Raw genomic sequence first — 19,356 nt, 5'->3', positions numbered from 1 at the left:
CCATTCCTAATTAACCTACAAAGCATGACCCCCATCCCAACTAACACACACACTCGCAGCTTGCCATAGACTGGTATCCTTCAAAGCACCAGACCATCTAAATAACTTCTGCAGGGCACACGTACATCACCAGCTGTCACAGGACATCTGTTCTGTCACCTGGTGCCGGTGATATTTTTTTAGTTTAATAATACACACTTTTGATTATTTGGGAGAGTTAGGTAAGTTGCACCGCTTTTTAAACTAATATTCCTAATAATCGTGTTTCAGGATGTTTATCAACTGAAAGCATCCATAACATAAGGTTATAGACATAGGACTTCTAAAAGTGGCCCAGAGACAATATTGCCCCACATTAGGGGGTAAGATGTGTTATGTCAAGGTGTTGAATAATTGTGAAATATGTGAATGATTTACATTGTAAATAAAAGTATGAACATAAACAAGAAAAAATAAACCATTTATGAATGCACAATGTCTTATATATACACTCTTGCTAGTACCGGGTTGAACCCCTTTTGCCTTCAGAACTGCCTTAATTCATCATGGCATAGATTCAACAAGGTGCTGGAAACATTCCTCAGAGATCCATATTGACATGACAGCATCACGCAGTTGCTGCAGATTTGTCAGCTGCACATCCATGAAGTAAATCTCCAGTTCCACCACATCCCAAAGGTGCTCTATTGGATTTAGATCTGGTGACTGTGGAGGCCCTTTGAATATAGTGAACTAGTAAAACGAGTTTGAGATGATTTGAGCTTTGTGACGTGGTGAGTTAACATGCTGGAAGTAGCCATCAGAAGATGGGTACACTGTGGTCATAAAGAGATGGACATGGTCAGTCAGCAACAATACTCAGGTAGGCTGTGGCATTCAAATGATGCACAATTGGTACTAAAGGGCCAAAAGTGTGCAAAGAAAATATCCTCCACACCATTACATCACCACCACCAGCCTGAACCATTGACACAAGAAAGGATGGATCCATGCTTTCATGTTGTTTACATCAAATTCTGACCCTACCATCTGAATGTCGTAGCAGAAATCGAGACTCATCAGACCAGGCAATGTTTTACCAATCTTCTACTGTCCTGTGTGAATTGTAGCCTCAGTTTCCTGTTCTTAGATGACAGATGACAGTAGCACCAGTGTGGTCTTCTGCTGCTGTAGCCCATCTGCTTTAAGGTTCAATGTGTTGTGCATTCAGAGAGGTTCTTCTGCAGTCCTTGGTTGTAACAAGTGGTTATTTGAGTTAATGTCTATCAGCTTGAACTGGCTATTCTTCTCTGGCATCAACAAGGCATTTTCACCCACAGAACTACTACTCAATGGATCTTTTTCTGACCATTCTCTGTAAACCCTAGAGATGGTTGTGTGTGAAAATCCCAGTAGGTCAGCAGTTTCTGAAATACTAAGACCTTTCCCCGTCAGGCACCAACAACCATGCCATGTTCAAAGTTGCTTAAATCACATTTCTTCCCCATTCTGATGCTCAGTTTGAACTTCAGTAGATTGTCTTGACCATGTCTACATTCCTAAATGCATTGTGCACTGAGTTGCTGCCATGCTAATTAGATATTTGTATTAACAAGCAGTTAACAGGTGTACCTAATAAAGTGGCCGGCAAGTATAGGCTATATATATATATATATATATATATATATATATATATATATATATATATAGTACTGTGCAAAAGTCTTAGGCCACCACCAGCTTTGTTGTTTTAGCAAAGTTTTAATGACCATCCTTATTTATTTTTTGGTCTTTATTACGATACAAACAGAAAATACAGGAAATAAACACAAAATATAAAATAAAAAATCTGAACAAAATGGCTTCTTTAAGCAAAAATCAGTATTTAGTGTGACTTCCTGGACTTCCTTCAGTTTTTCAAAGAAAAATCTCTGAGAAACTTCTCATCAGATTTTGAAAGTTTTCTTGGCCTTCCAGTCCTTTTCCATTCCATTTAGGTTTAAGAGAGCCTGTTTAAGAGAGCCTGTTCCTACTATTGCTCAAATACTTGCCACTTTAGCCTATAGAAGTCTTCTTTTTTTTCATATTTTTTCTGTGTTTTTAATACTGCATATAAATTTCCTGTATTTTCTGTTTATATTCTAATAAAGAGACTGATAAATAATTATATTTGGTCATTATACCCTTGCTAAAACAACATCTAATGGTGGCCTAAGTCTTTTGCACAGTACTGATATATATATATATATATATATATATATATATACACACAATGCAATTGGAGGAAAAGCTTCAGAATTCATAAACATATATTTTTAGACATTAGCAAGTTTGCTTTGACATCATAAAAGCATAAAACATGTTTATCACTCCATCACAGACTTCTGTATTTGATGAAGTCATAATAATTAAAGGGGTGACAGAACCTACCCACTGACACATCTTAACCCCACTCCTCCCTACTGTATTGATTGATGGTGAGATGTATTTAAAAAGTGCTTAGAAAGATAAATTGGACTTTTTTTTAAAAAAAAGAACAGTATCAGTTCAGAGTCCAAACAAGCAGTGAGTAATGGCCTCTGTGCCAAGTTGTTGTTGGTTCTCGCAGGGTCCTATCTCATACCCCAGATCCGGCGTTAACTCCTGATACCTGTAATCACTGTTTGCCTCTCTCCTCGTTCCCATTAAAGCTCAGACTGGAGGAGGGGGATGGAAATAAAAAAGAGTGATCTGATGAAACGAGAGCAGACAGATTGAATGTTCCTATCACAGGCTTTTAGAGGTGGTCTGCAGTGCGGTGGTCCCCGAGGCGGGCCCTGTTGAGGAGACTCTGAAAAACAACCAGGTGCCTATACTCCACAGACTGAAGTAATCCAGAAGCAGCATTAGACTTTCTAGGGTGCTTTTGCTTTTGCGCCCAATTAGCTTGAAATTCTAACAGGCTAAAAATGGAACAATCTGGTTGCGTATTCTTGAATATGAATTGCGACTATCAGTGAAAGATGGGGAGCATCTGGAGAAGAGTTCTCTTCCTGCTGTGCGTGTGTAATGATGGAACAGCGCCAAAAAACATAGCGCAGGGAAGACATAAAGCAGAGAAGATACTGCTCTGAGACTCCCTTTCCGTATCTGTGGACAATGCAGGCTGAATTTCCAGTGAATGAGGAAGAAGGTCCAGACAGAGTGAGATAATGTGGTGTTTGAGGGAGCAAGAGTTCACACCTCCTCTTGTAAACATTGTTCTTGCATTTGAAGCTGCACTTGATCCAACATAAAGAGAGTTTTGTGAACTGGCAACCACATAAATGCACACATGTAGAAGAACTGAGACACTTAAAGGGATAGTTCACCCAAAAAATGAACGTTCTGTCATCGTTTACTCACCCTCATGCCGTTCCAAACCTGTACTTGGACCCCATTGACTTTTATTGCATGCATAAAAAAGAGTTCATTCTTCAAAGCACATTCTTTCGTGTTACACATAAGAAATAAAGTTAGGAATGCCATGAAGGTGAGTAAATGGTTTTTGGGCAAACTATTCCTATAATAAGATTAAACCCTTCTTGTCTTCATTTTTGTAACTTTTTCCCTCTCACCCGCCCACCTGGTTTTGCTGACACTGCACCTGAGCTCTTTCTCAATGGCTCATGCTGACATTCAATTAGTTCCCTTAACCAGTGCACCTCCCCGCAGTTAATGACTCAGAACCACAATCTTCCACAAGTATCATTTCTTTCCTCTTTTTTTCAATTAAATCACTTGTCTCAAAATGGAAGACAGAAAAAATGGCCTGAGGGTCATCGCAGTCAGCGCGAGAGCGTGGAGATGATTTCCCCGTCTTTTCGACTGCCGCTTTCTTTCTCGCTTTCCTCTTTCAAAAGATTTTACTCTGATGAAATGAAGCTAAAATATTTCAAAGTGGCTTGCACACTTTTGTTCAGCTAGAGCTGCATTTGAGTTCTCCTCTATAAACACGTAATTTATCCAGCGCTTTGATGGTGAGGGAGACATGTTTAGGACAGTTGATTGCAATGAACACAAGTGTCAAGCATCAGAGAGGTTTGAGCTTGAAACATTTGGAAAAGAAGCAATTATTTTGTCTTTCATCACCCTCTTGAGAGGAAATCCGTCAAAGGTCACTGCAGGCGTGTCAAACATGGACGCTTGGCTGTGGTTGTGGCTAAAAAGACAAAGAGATATGGAGAACAAGAAGAAGCAACCACAAAAATATTGTGTGCATTACAGCCCAAAGCGATAAATGTAGGTCGTTAAATGCAACACATTATGGTGTTAAATGTTCCTTTCTTGTGTTTCTCATTTTAGCATTCCACATTGAATGCCTCACACCTCATTAATTCAGCACTCTCAGCTGAATAATAACGATCGATAAGATCATTAATCTTTGGAATATATGATCAAATATCTGTGGGCTACCCACGCTTTTCTGCCATTTGCATTCATATTAGTATAAATGGGAATGAATCAGTCAAATGTTTCATTACTGTAATATTTCTGCTGAGGATGTACAGCAGTAGTGTCTAGCTGTGTTCATAATTTAAAACAAAGGAGTGAGAGAGAAAGCAAAGATTGAAAGCTTACTGGTTTTATGTTGTTTTTGATTGGGCAGATGGAAGGATTTCAATTAATCTGATTACTTGTTGTCTTAGTGGAACCCTTACTCAGCCTTAACTGAATGGTTATTGTGTGTTTGTTGTTACCATAAAGTCAAAAATTTAGTACAACCTTGGTTTAATTTAATTAATTTACTATGCCAAATTTACTAAATAATTAATTTACTATGATTCTAACTAAATAGGCTACAGCCTATACTAACCTACAGTATCCAGCATACTTGTTTTTGAAACTATAGGCTTCACATAAAATCTGAGTCTGTTTTAAAGGCTTGTGTTTTCATGTAGTTGTTTTCCTTTTGTCTTTGGAACACGCTGGCACAGAAGTAATCCAGAGATATCGAGCGCCATCTACAGATCTCCTTTTATAAAACAATGAGGGGAAAAGAACCCAAAGGTGGTGCCCTACTGCCTCCCAGCGGTCAGGAATAGGAAATTCATGTAATGTTCTCCATACTTCATTATAAAGCTTCTTATTTTTGGATTTGACACATTAATCTAGTTGTATCAGATCTCTGGTGAGTTTAATACCAGTTTCCACACCATCTGTTACCAGCATAAATGAATCTTACAGATTGATTATTAAAAATAAAGGTAGAAGATCGTAAACATTAATTTACTTGTTGACAACCACAGCCATACAGACAAGGTTTAAGCCTAGTCCCAGACTAAACTGCATTGTTTGAGCTGTCTTAACTGAAAGCAACTTGCACTGTCATATCTTAAAATATTACAGTGCGTTTATTTTGTCTCAAGATGCACACCAGAATGTTTTATAAGGCACAAAAGCTGCTACTAATTTAACTAAGGCCTTCTCCAGGCTTAATCTGAGCCCTGTCTGTGAAACCAGGCCATGTAAACTATATAGGCCTATTGTTTAGGTGTTCTCTGTGTCGCTTAGGAGGAAACTATGAGTGAACTACAACGGACATCGGGTAGGTGGCGCTATTTCAACATATTTAGATGAGAATAGACCGAGCTTTGAGATGACCGTTCTTTGACTGGAAATTCTCTGACTTCTCTGACTGTCTAAACATGTCAAATAAGATATGGTTTGAAGACGTAAATCTCAGGTAAGTTATTAAAGTTTATTCCTATTCAAAGGTGATGGGTTTTAAATGTTTTAAATGAAAAAAAAAGACTTTTAAATCGCCCATCTGAGAATAAAACGATCTATATCTATTATCTAAAACTACATACAGCATATGCTGTGTGTTTTAGATAGCTAGGTTATAAGACCGTTTTGTATGTCGAAAAATAAAAAAGGTCTGTCAAATTACACTGTAAGAAAATAACGTGAATTCTACGGTTAAAAAAAAAACGGCAGCTGTGGTTGCCAGGAATTTAGGCCTACCGTAAAAAATACAGTAGCAACATTTTAGGTTTTACCTATTTTGTAGGCCTACTTTTATAATACACTGAGAACCACCAAAAACAGGGGGTTATGAGAAAGATGATGAATCATAGCTCATCACAAGCAGTTTTTCCACATGCTGAGGTTGTCAATGCTAATATGTAAAAAATTGCACAATGTCATTCACGCAAATAGGCCTACTAAACACCATCATGGTGACATTAATAATATAGCTAATAAACATTCATTTAACATTAGATGAAACATAAAACCCTACTGTAAATGATTAGAAAAAAATTAAGATAGTTATAAACATAGTTATTTCTATAAAAACACATCAATTGTGTCACGCAGGGAATTCTGGAATGTCAATTTACGTTTTTTCACTAAATTTTTTTCACTAAATTTGTTCTTTTTCACTTCCCAAAACTGTAAATTTAACAGTATTTTACTGAAAAAATAAGGTTAGCTCTATTACAGTTTTCCACTGTATATAGTAAGGAAACTTACTGTTAACCAATTAACAGGTTTTTACTGTAGCCTAGCAATTTTAGTCTAGCATTTACCATTAAAATTTCGATAATTTCAATTTTTTACAGTGTATAGTAAAACAATGTTATAGGACTTCATGCAGTAATTTGTAAAATATCTATAATTATTTATAATAAATAGACTTTTCAATATGCTTAACTACTTAATATTGCCCATTTATAATTCAGATATTGATCCCCCTCCCCCATAATATTTATAGTGATCAGACTGTGTATTCATGATGTTCATCATCAGAATCAATAGTATCAATTTCGTTCATAACACTCACATTATTGTCCTCTGAGGCTTTTACAGATTGTAAATAATACATATTTATTTATACTGTTTTATTTACTTATTTATAATAATAATAATTAATCATATATTCTGTGATATACAGGCCTATATATATATATATATATATATATATATATTCAAAATTATAGGCCTACAGCTTATCAATTTAGTTAACTTTCATTGAATAACCCATGATGACTAAAAAACACTGAATCATAGTCATGAATTATTATTATCTTCATAATAATAACATCACCAATAATAGTCCTACCCTATCTTTCTCTAGTGGTTTACACACTATTTATTCCTTCACAAACATTACCTATTATTTTAAGATTATGTGCATCGAGTTACATCTCACATGCATCCAAAACATTCTGTATTTTTAAAAACCTCCTTCACTATGATGGAGAAGCCTCTCTGCACCATTCAGGGCTGGATAATACCCAGACTTCACAGTTATTTCTCCACAGCCATCAATCACACAATAAATAAATAAACCAGTCAGTCAGCTGATCTATCACTAATGTTTAAATATATCCAGTTTATACACCTACATTTATAGAACTCGTACAGACTGTGTTTCTACTGACAGTGCTGGAGATATGGAGACTGGGTGTACGTACACACAGACATATCAAATGACAGCAGCATGTCTGAAAGCATGACATTCCCCATTTAAGCTGATTGGCTGACATTCATGCGCAGCTTGTAGTAGAGATGTATTAAAATGTGTTAATCCTGCAAAGTTAAAAGCGGCCACTATTTTTAGCCACTGTTGTTATCACACATCAGTGGGTCTGTATTAAATCCTCCGCCTTCACAGAAACACACGTTTACACTGCGCTTTGGCTGGATCACACTTGTCTCTCACCAGCTCAGCTTTACTGAACACACTTGGAGGGATTGCTATGGCAACTGGTTGCTATGGGTGATGTGACACCACTACATGCTCATCTTGGTGAGGGAAAGAGGGAGTTGGACCACAGAGGAGAGGAATGGAAGCGGAGAGTCGCAGATTTTATTTTGAACGCTGAACAAATCGACGAGCTGGGTTGAAAAAGTTGTGACAACCATCTGTCTCTGGGCGGACAGCCGTGATGGAAGCCGTCTCTCTCCCTGCTTATTTTGGGTCTCCATCACCCTCCCACTGATGAATCCTCTTCAGTAACAACAGGTGAGAAACTAATGCTTACATTACATTCACAGCCCTGTGTGTGTGTACAGACGTCACCGGTTCAACTGTCAGAGCGGTGAGAATGCAATTTAGCCGATTTTAGGAGGGATCGATTGGATATTTTCATGGAAATTCAATAAATAAAATCACAAATGGAGACGTGTGTGTGTCGGGCACTTTGTTTTTGTAATCCAAACCACAGGTACCCAATGCTGATGTGGTTGGATTGTGAACAACACATTGCCATATCATGCGTGCGACTTCACGTTGTTCAAGAGAAATCTTCACGTTTGGGGAAATTGAGCCAGGCTTTATAGGGAGTGCCAGGGCAGATCGTGAGCGCTGGCATCAAAGAAGTGAACCATTAAAGGGTCAGCGACTACCACAGAAACCGACGCTTTGAGAGAATGAATCAGGGGGCATGACAAAACCACAGTCAGAAATGGATTCGATCGCCTTAAGATGAGAGAGATAATTCACTCAAGGCTACTTACTGTCCTCAGCGAGCTGAATCGTTCCACACGTGCATCAGTAATGTGAGCTGGAGGATTTAATTCTGTAAAACATGTACACATTAATCTTATATAACAGTGGTGGTGTATGTCTTTAAACGTGAGGCCTGTGCCGACTGTGAAATTGTTGTTGTGAATCCTCAATAATGTTAGGTCCTCAAACTGAATGTATGTGAAGTATTTATTTGAAATTAAAGTAATATTGATGATATTTCATGTTCTTGTTTTGATTTTTTTCCTAATCACCTTGTGTGTTTCCAGAATGGCTCTAAACAAGAACCTGTTGATCACGAATGTGGCGAAAATGGCCGCGTGCCCCTGACCCGTGCCGACAAACTGGAGAGGATGGCCGAGCATCTTCACAGCAGCACGCTGTCTGCGTCTGGGGCCAACCAGCCCATCCCTTTCCTCACGCTGGAACAGAAGGCTGCCTTCGTCTTCGTCCTCCTCCTCTTCATCTTTCTGGGGCTGCTGATCGTGCGCTGCTTCCGAATCCTTCTGGATCCGTACAGCAGCATGCCAAGTTCCACATGGACAGACTATATGGAAAAAGACACATTCGACTACCGCATTGCCTGAGCTGCTAGCCAGATTTCAGGCTAGGAGACATGCGATGATTACCTCACACGCGCGCACACACACACACACACACACACACACACACACATGCCAACACACACAACCACCACCACACCTCCTCCACCTCAGAGCCGACTGTATCCCTCAAGTGTTGTTGTTTCGTGATGGTGGTTTTGTGTACTTGTGGGTCTGGATTTTCCATTTGAAAACTGCACTTAAACCCACTTTCATGTCTCGTGTTCTGACAGGGTTTTTCAACTCATAGCTTCCACCACTGATGTCACGTTCGGCATGGCTGAAAAGTCTTAGCGATGAATCTTTTATGTTCGAAACCAGCCAAATAGCTTTATTACAGACAAACAATATGGTTAATTATTTTCTATGTCCAAAGAATGACAAATTAACAATTCCGAAATTGGAAAATAAAAAAGTAGGGTAATCCATTTCTCAATGATTCATTCCACACTTATCATAAAAGCACAGTGCATTGGTTCCAGGATGATTACATTCTCTGAGCTCTTCGGTTTGGGACTCTTGAGCTTTGCGCCTTATAAATCCGTGTGTTTACAGAACAGCCAGAGAAACTGGCCCTGCTGTTATTCAGCTAAATGTCAATCAATGTACTGACCTACCAGCCTCTGTGGGCAAATTGAATGTTTGATTTGCCAGGTCCTTTCCCCACCTCTCTCTACAGTGTTCTTAATAGGACGAGTCGGATTTCCTCTCTGTTGTTCTTCAGTATTTGCTGATGTTGAAATGGACTTCTATCAAACGTTTGCCGTTCTGCCTGGGCTATCAGCGCAGTGTTTCTTTCCTTCTCAAAGTCTGGTTCACCTGTGATTTGCTTGACTTACATGTTCAATAGAAATGAAGCTGAAATAAACAGGTGCGATATGTGTCTTGCGTGCAGAGGAGGTCAATATTACCATTTAGGTGCAACTTAGCTATTGCTTTCGAATCAGTATTGCGGCGGTGTTATTTCTTAATGATACCGACCTGCTGTTCTCACAATGCACATTGTGTCTTAGCTGAGTGGTGTGTACAGTATATTTGAGCCTTTAAAATGCAGAGAGATGCTGGTGACTTTATGAGAAAATGTGCCATGTAGTTTACAAGTGGCTTTTGCATTTTAATGTGCTTTTATATTTGTTTCCAAATAAAAAAAAGATATGTTTACATCTCACCCTAGTGAGTGTCTTAATACATAAAACAACATTAAAATGGAAATGAAAGCACATGTGCATGACAGGGATGTTTATTGATACTTTTAAATTCTAATTTAGCTGCTGAATTTGAATTGAGGTAGCACAATTGCAGAATTGTAATTCAAATGTAGTATTAAAGTGAACTACAAAAGCAAACGTTTTTAAAGTGTTGTGTCATGTGACCTACAGAAATTTTTATTTAGTTTATAAATGTCATCATATTTAAAAATTAACTTTTGTGGGTGAGGTGGAAGAACACCTCTTTTTCCAGAATGTATTTCCTGTGTTGAATTTTTCAAAATACAATTCAGTAAATTCTGTTGTTCCAATTCAGCTTCTTGTGGGGTGTTGCCAATTCAATTCAAATTCTCAGTCAGGAATTGAAAGGGAGCCATTTTTCATTCTTCAGTTCTGAATTCTGCACAACCCTGGTGCATGATAAGTGTTTTTGCAATTATCGATTGATTCATGTAATTCTACGCATTATTCATGAACAACTCCATAAACCACACATATAACATCATTAAGTTCCAATTCAAAGGCCTGGTCAGATGGCAGGGGACACTCATCCCTTCACTCTGACTCTTTTTGGTCCAAAAACATTTTTTCCTGTTGAGAAAGACATCAGATCGACTCTCCAGAACAGCATGCAAACAGCCTTAACCCCTTCATTAGCATTATGCTAACAGCAGGCACACATGCTGGCAGCAGCTTTCACAGGAGGGAGTGTTCAGCAAGAAAACATCTCAAAGTCATCTGTCTTCATCTTCTCATGCCACCATGTACAGATGTGCTTTCACTCAACCTCAGGAAAACAGTGACGGCTCCATTTTACAGCACCACATCCCACAGGGGCTCTTTGAGCTCAGAACAGCGTGCTGTGGTGCAAAATGAATCAGGCCTATTGTAGAGGGAAAGGTAATGAGACATGTAATGTAGAAAGAGGAGTGCTACTTCATCAAGCATGTTGTGCCATTTACGGTCATGGCTTTCATTGACATCATGTTCTCATTGCAACATTGTAACGGTGCAGAACTGAATAAATCTTTTGTGCTATATTGTTCAGCCTCATTTGTTTTTGAAGTATCATAATTTATATTTACATTTATGTTCTCGGCAGATGCCAAAATATTACCAATGTTCCTTATGTCTTAAGTACAAGTGTAGCATTGTTGGGACATTTTCCTTATCTTGTAGTTGAAAACAAACACACTTGACTACTGTGACAATCACTGACGTACCAATATGATGATAGTACCTAAAGAGGATTGACCTGTTAAATTTATTTTCAAATAAATCATTATATACGTAAGTCTCCATCACCTTCCATATTTGGTAAATGGGTCATTGACTATGGAGATATAATTAATTTTGAAGTTTTATTAAGTGTTAACAATGAGATTATGTGGTTTTTATAATCAGTTAACACTGCTTTTGTCATTTTTTTATGAGATGGACAAAATTTGTCACCAAAAAAGTCATTCGGTTTAACCAAAATTTCGGTTTTACCAAATGACACTTTTGGTTATACTGAATGACGATATTTTCAAACAATGTTAACAGGCTGATATCTAGCTAGTTAGCTTGCTAGCTAGCTAACAAAAGGACAATCAAATATTTTATATTTACACATTATTAAATGAATGTTTTTCTCTAAAACATGTTGGCCACAATTATTGGCACCCCTAGAATTTTTTTTGAGTAAAATTTCTCTGAAGTATATTCCCATTCATATTTACATTTATTTAGGGGGGTATCAATAAACATTGATCAACGAATATAAACAAACCTCTTCCGCAAGCTCAAACATGCTGTGTAACACACGAGAATGAACCAAACATGCTTGAGCTTCCGTTTACCACAACTGATGTGAGCTGATGAATGTGAATAAAAGCCTAAATTCAAACTGTTCATCATATAAAGCGATTGTGTCTCTTCAGAAAATTAGGACTAAATCATTCAATTATGGATTAGTTTTACTATCTCTTTATGAACTTTTTGAAACGTCAATGTGGTAGTCACATAGCTGTCTATGAGGGACAGAAATATCTCAGATTTCATCAAAAAGATCTTCATTTGTGTTCCGAAGATGAACGAAAGTCTTACGGGTTTGGAACCAAATGAGGGTGAGTAATTAATGACAGAATTTTCATTTTTGGGTGAACTAACCCTTTAAGGTGGGCTGGTCTGTTTTGATGGTTTTAGAGGGGTTTTGAGGCACTTTTCAACCAGCTAGCCAAAGATCAACAAACAACCTTAAGCTGGTTTCTGCAGGAAATTTCAGGGGAAATTATTTCTGTAATTGTGCTGAATGAATCTATAATTATACAATTATAAGTAATCTATAATTATACAATTAGTGTAATTGTATAGTACACAGAGTTCTATAATTAGACTTAATATCTACACACATGCCAAAACCCTTTGGTTTGCTTTGGATTTTATCTACAGAGTTAATAACACAAAATGATAAATTAAATAATACGGATAGATATATATGTGTATGTACACATTTATGAACAGGGCTACACACTTCACTTAATGAGTTTTTGCATGTGTAAAGAGGCTCATAGTGCAAATACGCTGATGACACTGTAAGAACCTGACAGAGACAAACTTCCCCTTTAAGAGTCTGTCCCTTTAACAAACTTCACCTGGACACACCTGAACTTCCGCTACGGGACTTTCATTTCAATAGAGGAAAAACAATCCTGAAAAGAAAATATCCTGCGCTGAAATCTGGGTGAGCACATTAGAAAGTTTTACTGTTTTACTTCACATGATAAATGTTCCGCAAGCCGCGTCGCTGCAGCGCGTTTTAGCGTTTCGACTGTTTTGACATTTCAAATACACTCATTTTGGCCTGGTTAAGGAATCTTCGTCTTCTCATTATTAAAATAAGGCTCGTTGCACACAATGAAGATCAGATGTGTCCTGTAGACAATAACAGCCTGAGAATAAGTTAAGTGCTGTCGTTTAGAGTTATGTGGTTCTTCTGAACTCGCTCTGTTTATGCGATCATGTGTCCATGTTGTTTTGAGGCTCGCTCGCTCGCGTTGTCTCAGTTTTTCGTCTGCGAACTAATCGGGCTATATAGTGACACTAATTATTATGGCTTAAATGACCTAATTTCATGCTAAATAAATATTCCATTGGCTTAATAATTTGGGGAACTCAACTTCCTTTTACGACTTTGATAGCTTATTTATAGTTAGTATTTTATAATTCATCAAAAAATTAAAATTCTGTCATTATTTACTCACCCTCAAGTTGTTCCAAACCTGTATGAACCTCAACTGCTGAACACAAAAGAAGATATGGGCCCATTAACTATTTGGTTTCCAACATTTTTCAAAATATCTTCTTTTGTGTTAAGCAGAAGAAAGAAATGTATACATTTTTGGAACAACTTGAGGGTAAGTAAATAATGACAGAATCTTCATTTATGGGTGAACTATTCCTTTAAACCTTGTCTGTGGAACCCGGTGTTCTGTTGATTTGTCCTACCTTGTCAGATTTAGTCTCTTCCCATTAAAATGGTAGGTAGCACAATTCGACAGCGAAAAATGCTACCTATCAGATTGAGCTACCAGCATCTTATTCATGTGGTTTGAAGCTTTATTAACATCCATACCTACCCCTACCCTACATTTACCCTTAAAACAATGCAAATATTTTTAAAAAATACAATACGCAATATTGATGTGCGCATGTGCAGTTAGCCCTGGTTGGACAATTTGGCAGGTAGGATGAAATGTCAGGACATAGTTACTCTAATTTGACTTTGTTAATGATCCATGGTTTAATAAATGTGGTTTATATAGTCTTGACCAAATATATCACAGTTGTAACTATAGAGCTACTGTATGTATTATAATAAGAACTGAGGTAAATTTTCAAGGTGATACTAGTTTATCTATTTTATTTTCATGTATTTATTTACAAGCGAATATAATAATGTAATCTTGTGGTTCAGACAGTAGACTGAAGTTAGAGTCTTTGTTTGGGTAAGTTCTTGCCCTGCTTTGCTGTAATATGAATACATTTCATAATTTATTCTCCCTATAATTCATTACATATTGGTTCCTGTAGGAGATGACCTTTCACAGAATTCAAACCTCTTACAAAATTACTCAGGCTTTTTCCAGCTTCTCCATTTCTTTCACTGCCAGAATTTCTGTATTCAGGACCAGGGACAATGGACACGGGCCCTCCTGGACCAGCAGTGGTGCTCCAAACCCCTGAATGGGTAGCAGATGTGGACAAGTTAACAAAGGATGTGAACAGCAATGAGGTGAAGGAGGAAGAGGAAATGATCAAGTCTGCAAATATGGAAACCAGTACCCTACAGTGGGCTGAGAAGAAACCTGAACCACAGATTCTGCCAGTCCTGGATGGAGAGAGCGCAAGCATGAGATCAGATTGCATCTCGCTCCGGGGTGGAGTGAGTCGGACTGAGAGTGAGAGGGAGGAGTTTGGGATGGGAGAGAAGAGGAAGACAGGTGAAGAATGGAGAGAAATGAAGATGGGGAAAGAGAGCATTTCTGACTTGGAGCTGAGAAACGGAGTGAAAAGCACCTGTTCAGAAATAGAGGTGGAGGAGATGAACATAATGCCAGAGAACGCAGCCCGAGTCTTCAGCCCCAGCATCACCATCCTGCGCTCCACCAGCCAGCAGGAGGCTGCAGACCAATTGAGAGATGATGAAGAACAGAGAAGCCCCTTCCTCGGGATGCATGGGACACATGGAACACCACTAGAAGACTATTACCACGACTGGCCAATCACATCCAAATCACGCTGCTGTAAGTTAAATCATTAAATCATGAAGTGTTTCCTAACTGTATCAGCCCAATATAGGGTGATATGCATTACTGTAACTCAAACAACAGCATGGCGCTAGCAACGGCAAGGTCATAGGTTCAGTTCACAGGAATGCATGACCTGGTAAAATGTATGTCTTGAATGCAATTCATTCTTAAGAATAAAGGTTCTGTATTAACATTGATGGTTCCATGTGAACCTTAAACATTCATGGGACCTTTCCATTGCACAAAAGGTTCTTTAAATTATTAAAATGTTCTTTATACTAAGAAAACTGTTCACTGAAAGGATATTTATGGAACCAAAAAATGGTTCTTCTGTGGTTACAAAAAATAAAATAAATAAATAGAACCTTTATTTTTAAGAGTGTTGGAAAAAAGCATGAAAATCTTAAATTGAAATATAAAAATTATATTGGTTATTTAATTGTGCATGCACATTCCCCTTATTTTTACCTTTAAATTACCTTTTCCATCATCTATACTCATTTAAAATGAATCTTTAAAACACTAATAATTTAATTACACAGTTAAATGTATTTTGGATATTCATTTATACTGTATATTATGATATGATGCCTAAAATCATTTGTTGCATTTAACTGACTTTAGTTTTTAATAGTTTTATTTTTAATTTATTTGCATACAGGAATGTTAATATTGCATCCCTGACTTTTACCAATTGTATGTAAAATCTCACAAAAACAGCCCTAAAAAAAGGAATGGTAGAGGGCTGTAAGACAGGAATATTGTTTTGTTTTTTTTTTTAAATGTACTTTTACAAAAGCATGTGTAAGGTTTAATCTTTTTTTTTTTTTTTTTTTCTCCCAGGTGACTTTGGATCTAGTCGTGATGCTCTTAAACTGGGTGCGTCCATGTTCACTTCAGCTTTGATCTTCCCCTTGTTGGTGTGGGGAGGGTACGTCTTCCTGCCCTTTGATGCCCCTCTGCTTGACAGTGCCCCCCTAAGGCTGGTCTACACACTGCGCTGCTCTGTTTTTGCGGTCATACCTATTGTCCTTGGTAAGCAGGAGGCACCCAGATGAATACAGGGCTGTTGTAACTCTATTAAGATGACGTGACATTGATAGATACAGCATATCTTTGTGTTCATTCATTCGTACATTCATTCAGAGCTGTTTTGAAACTGTTGTTCTGTTCTTTCTATCCACTCTTAGGTATGTTGGTACTAGGTGTGTCTCGTCTGTGGTATCGTTCCTTGAAGCCACGGTTTGAGGGGGAGAGAGAAGTTAAGCAGGTGGCAGTTCACCAGCGCTATGTGGAGGATTCCATCTCCCTCTTCCTCCTTTACTTCCTCCAACTGGCTGTCATGGCTGCTTACCTGAATCAGGATCTGCTGAAACTAATTCCTCTTCTCACCATCGTCTTTGCCTTTGGCAGGTACAGAATCCCTCCTTAAACTTACAGGACTGAATCTCTGATTTAAAAAATTTTGAAGGTTTTTTTTTTTTTTTTTTTTAAAGCTAAACTTAATTTATTTATACCAGGGTTTCTGCGGGTCTTTAAAAAGTCTTAATTCGCCCTACACAAATTAAGGCCTTAAAAAGGTCTTAAATCAGTGCAAAAAGTCTTAAATTCATAAAGTCATGGCTTTAAATGTTGCATGCATTGCAAAAAAATTAATATCTTCCTCAGTACTTATGTCTTGTATTCCAATACAAATATCTTTAAATGAAGAAGCATTCATTCATACTTTCATTCATACTATTTATATTAATTAATCAATTACTCTTCATAAACTATATAACTTACATTTTAAAAGCTAAAAACCTTAAAGGGATAGTTCACCCAAAAATGAAAATGAAATGAAATTGAAAATGAAAAGTCATCATTTATTTACCCCCAAGTCACCTGTATGAACTTGTTTCTTCTGCTGAACATAAAAGAAGATATTTTGAAGAATGTCAGTAACCAAACAGTTGATGGACCCCATTTACTTCCATAGTATTTTTTTTTTTTCTCCATACTATCAAAGACTATGTGGCCTACCAGCTGTTTGGTTACCCATATTCTTCAAAATATCTTCTTTTGAAAAAAGAAAAAAGAAATTCATACAGGTTTGGAATGACTTGATGGTGAGTAAATGACAGAATTTTCTCTTTTTTTTTGGTGAACTATCCATTTAAAGTTGGTTATTCAGTCAATACATTAGGCTTATAGTGGAAATAATATTTTAAAAAGCAAAAAGAAGCAGGTTTTTTGACAAGAGACGTGTTGTGTTTTAGCGTCTCTGTTTTGCAGTTCTGATCATTTAAAACAGCTAAACTCTGGGAAAGTTTTCTGTCCAAGGATCCAGTAAGCGAATCCATTCAAGCAGTCAGTCCAAAACGGCGCTATTGCAGAAAAAACTCAGGCCGATTACATCAGAGATGGTGGAGAGACTCGTGTCCAGTTTTCAAAAATTATTCATTCCAGTGTGTATTTAGCATTAAAAACAACCTCTTTCATATTCAGAGATTGTTTCTCAGCCATGCCAGTGCTGAATGAAATACAGACTGGTCAAAACATGAGCATTTTAAAAAGTAAATTAAAAAGGTTTTTTTTATTTATTTATTTATTTATTTATTTTATTTTTTTTTATATGTTCTGGAATGTTTTCCATGTGTGCTTTGGTTTGCACAGTAGTTTTGAATTAAATGGTCTCCTTATTTCATTTGGATATAAAGTGTCATTTTGAAGTCTCCGTGTGTCCTTTTTGGAAAAACACCTAAATTTTCCTTGGAAAAAAAGAAAATACAGTTTTGTCTGAATCATCCTCACACTTAAATTGACCTTCATAAAAACTGCAGAAACCCTGTTATACTGTAGATTTTAGTTTTTAATTTCATTTTTAATCTGAGATATTCAATGTGTATTAACAATACTTTTTTTACTATATTTTTTAATTGTGTGTGTGTGTGTGTGTGTGTGTGTGTCTTTGTGTCTATCACAGGCTGCTGTACTGGGTTGCAGCATCGTGTGGCAGCAGTTTGAGAGGTGTTGGCTTTGGGTTCTCGTTTCTGCCGATGTTGGCTATGCTGGTGGCCAACCTCTACTTCATCTTCCTCTCCGACTCCGCAGGCTCCATCTTCGCCCCGGACATCCCAGAACCACCTGTTCCTCAAACCAAACAGAGGTTCTGGGGCTAAACAAGCCACATCTGGCACCTCTGCTACTGCCAAATGTAGACCAGATCTCTGTAGGCTTAGAGCCAGCTTAAATTGGACTATGAGACATTTGTCTGAGAATGTTTAATCAAACTGTGATTTCATTTTTCACTCCTATTCTTTGCTTTCCTGATTACTTTTATATCATGACCAGGAGCGTCAAATTTGCCAGAACTCCAGTCAAAGGAGAGAGAGGAGGGGTGGAACGAAGGAGGGGAATCTGTTTTTTTTGTTTTGTTTTTTGTTCTAGAACTAACTTATAAATAGAAGTTGTGTAGTGAAACTTTAAACACTAAACTGCGAATTAAAATGAACTACCCTTTAGTACAGCCAAACATGAACAAGCAGGTGTAGAATAAGCTTCATTAATCTCAAGAGCTCCACATGGTTCAAACTCACCTATTTTAAGATGTGAATGTCAACAAGAAGAAAACAAAATTCCAAATATTTATTCCACAAGTATGTATTTTTTAAAATTTGGTTAGGCATTCTAAAATATTGTGTGGTGTGTGAAGTTAGTGGCTTGCCCAAACTTGTAATTTTCCACAGCCACTCCTTTATCTCCCTTTACTAATTTAAGGGCAGTGTGATGTTTACTTTGTGCAAAGTGTAGACATACATTTTTAACAGATTTGTAAAAAGGTATAGAAAGCTTTAACTATAGTTATCTCTGAAAAGAGCTTGTAATTAAATAGTTGTAATTAAATCAAAGCTGCAAGGACATAAAAAACCTGTTTATCGCAAATGAGTGTATTAAGCTGGAATTAATTCCTGTTATATTTTCATAAACATTTTTTTTTTTTTTTAAACAGAACCAGTCTTGAATATCTTTTCTGTGAATGACTCATGTTCATAAATGAAATATAAAAACGCAGTTCAGTGCTTGTGACGGTGGTCCTCTCTAACCTGTTCAACAAGTTCTAGTAGCCTACAATTTTTGTCGGAGGGCAAAAAATATTTCCTACTACCTGTTGTCATTTGACAGTTCGAATACATGGAAAGTTGACGGCAGACTACCAGCACTTTAATGATAATATATTCATATCATACTGTATAAGTCTGAGTCTGAATGTCATCTCAAGGCCGAAGGAAACACAGCAC

At 37.3% G+C, this 19,356-nt stretch overlaps 1 protein-coding gene across 3 annotated transcripts; it reads left to right on the top strand.

The window, feature by feature from the left end:
* Window positions 1-12,856: 12,856 nt before the first annotated feature.
* tmem79b (transmembrane protein 79b) lies at window positions 12,857-19,056 on the top strand. Of its 3 annotated transcripts, none has more exons than XM_051866645.1 (5): window positions 12,857-13,008; window positions 14,453-15,070; window positions 15,920-16,111; window positions 16,267-16,489; window positions 18,042-19,056. In XM_051866645.1, the coding sequence occupies exons 2-5, from the start codon at window positions 14,464-14,466 to the stop codon at window positions 18,235-18,237; spliced, it is 1,218 nt and encodes a 405-aa protein (XP_051722605.1). In that variant the 5' UTR covers window positions 12,857-13,008; window positions 14,453-14,463; the 3' UTR covers window positions 18,238-19,056. The 3 variants fall into 3 exon arrangements, with proteins under 3 accessions (XP_051722605.1, XP_051722607.1, XP_051722606.1); XM_051866647.1 differs by having other exon boundaries at window positions 12,863-13,008; window positions 14,438-15,070; XM_051866646.1 differs by having other exon boundaries at window positions 12,890-13,008; window positions 14,358-15,070.
* The last annotated feature ends 300 nt before the right edge of the window (window positions 19,057-19,356 follow it).

This window comes from Ctenopharyngodon idella, chromosome 16, assembly GCF_019924925.1.
Source record: "Ctenopharyngodon idella isolate HZGC_01 chromosome 16, HZGC01, whole genome shotgun sequence".
NCBI lineage: Eukaryota > Metazoa > Chordata > Actinopteri > Cypriniformes > Xenocyprididae > Ctenopharyngodon > Ctenopharyngodon idella.
This window is presented reverse-complemented; position numbering and strand designations above follow the sequence as displayed.

Bases quoted from the DNA above. Each gene is read 5' to 3' on its own strand.
- tmem79b (XM_051866645.1), top strand. From the start codon at position 14,464: ATGGACACGGGCCCTCCTGGACCAGCAGTGGTGCTCCAAACCCCTGAA. The intron at 15,071-15,919 runs GTAAGTTAAATC...TTTTTCTCCCAG, and splicing joins CACATCCAAATCACGCTGCT to GTGACTTTGGATCTAGTCGT. The intron at 16,490-18,041 runs GTACAGAATCCC...TGTCTATCACAG, and splicing joins ATCGTCTTTGCCTTTGGCAG to GCTGCTGTACTGGGTTGCAG.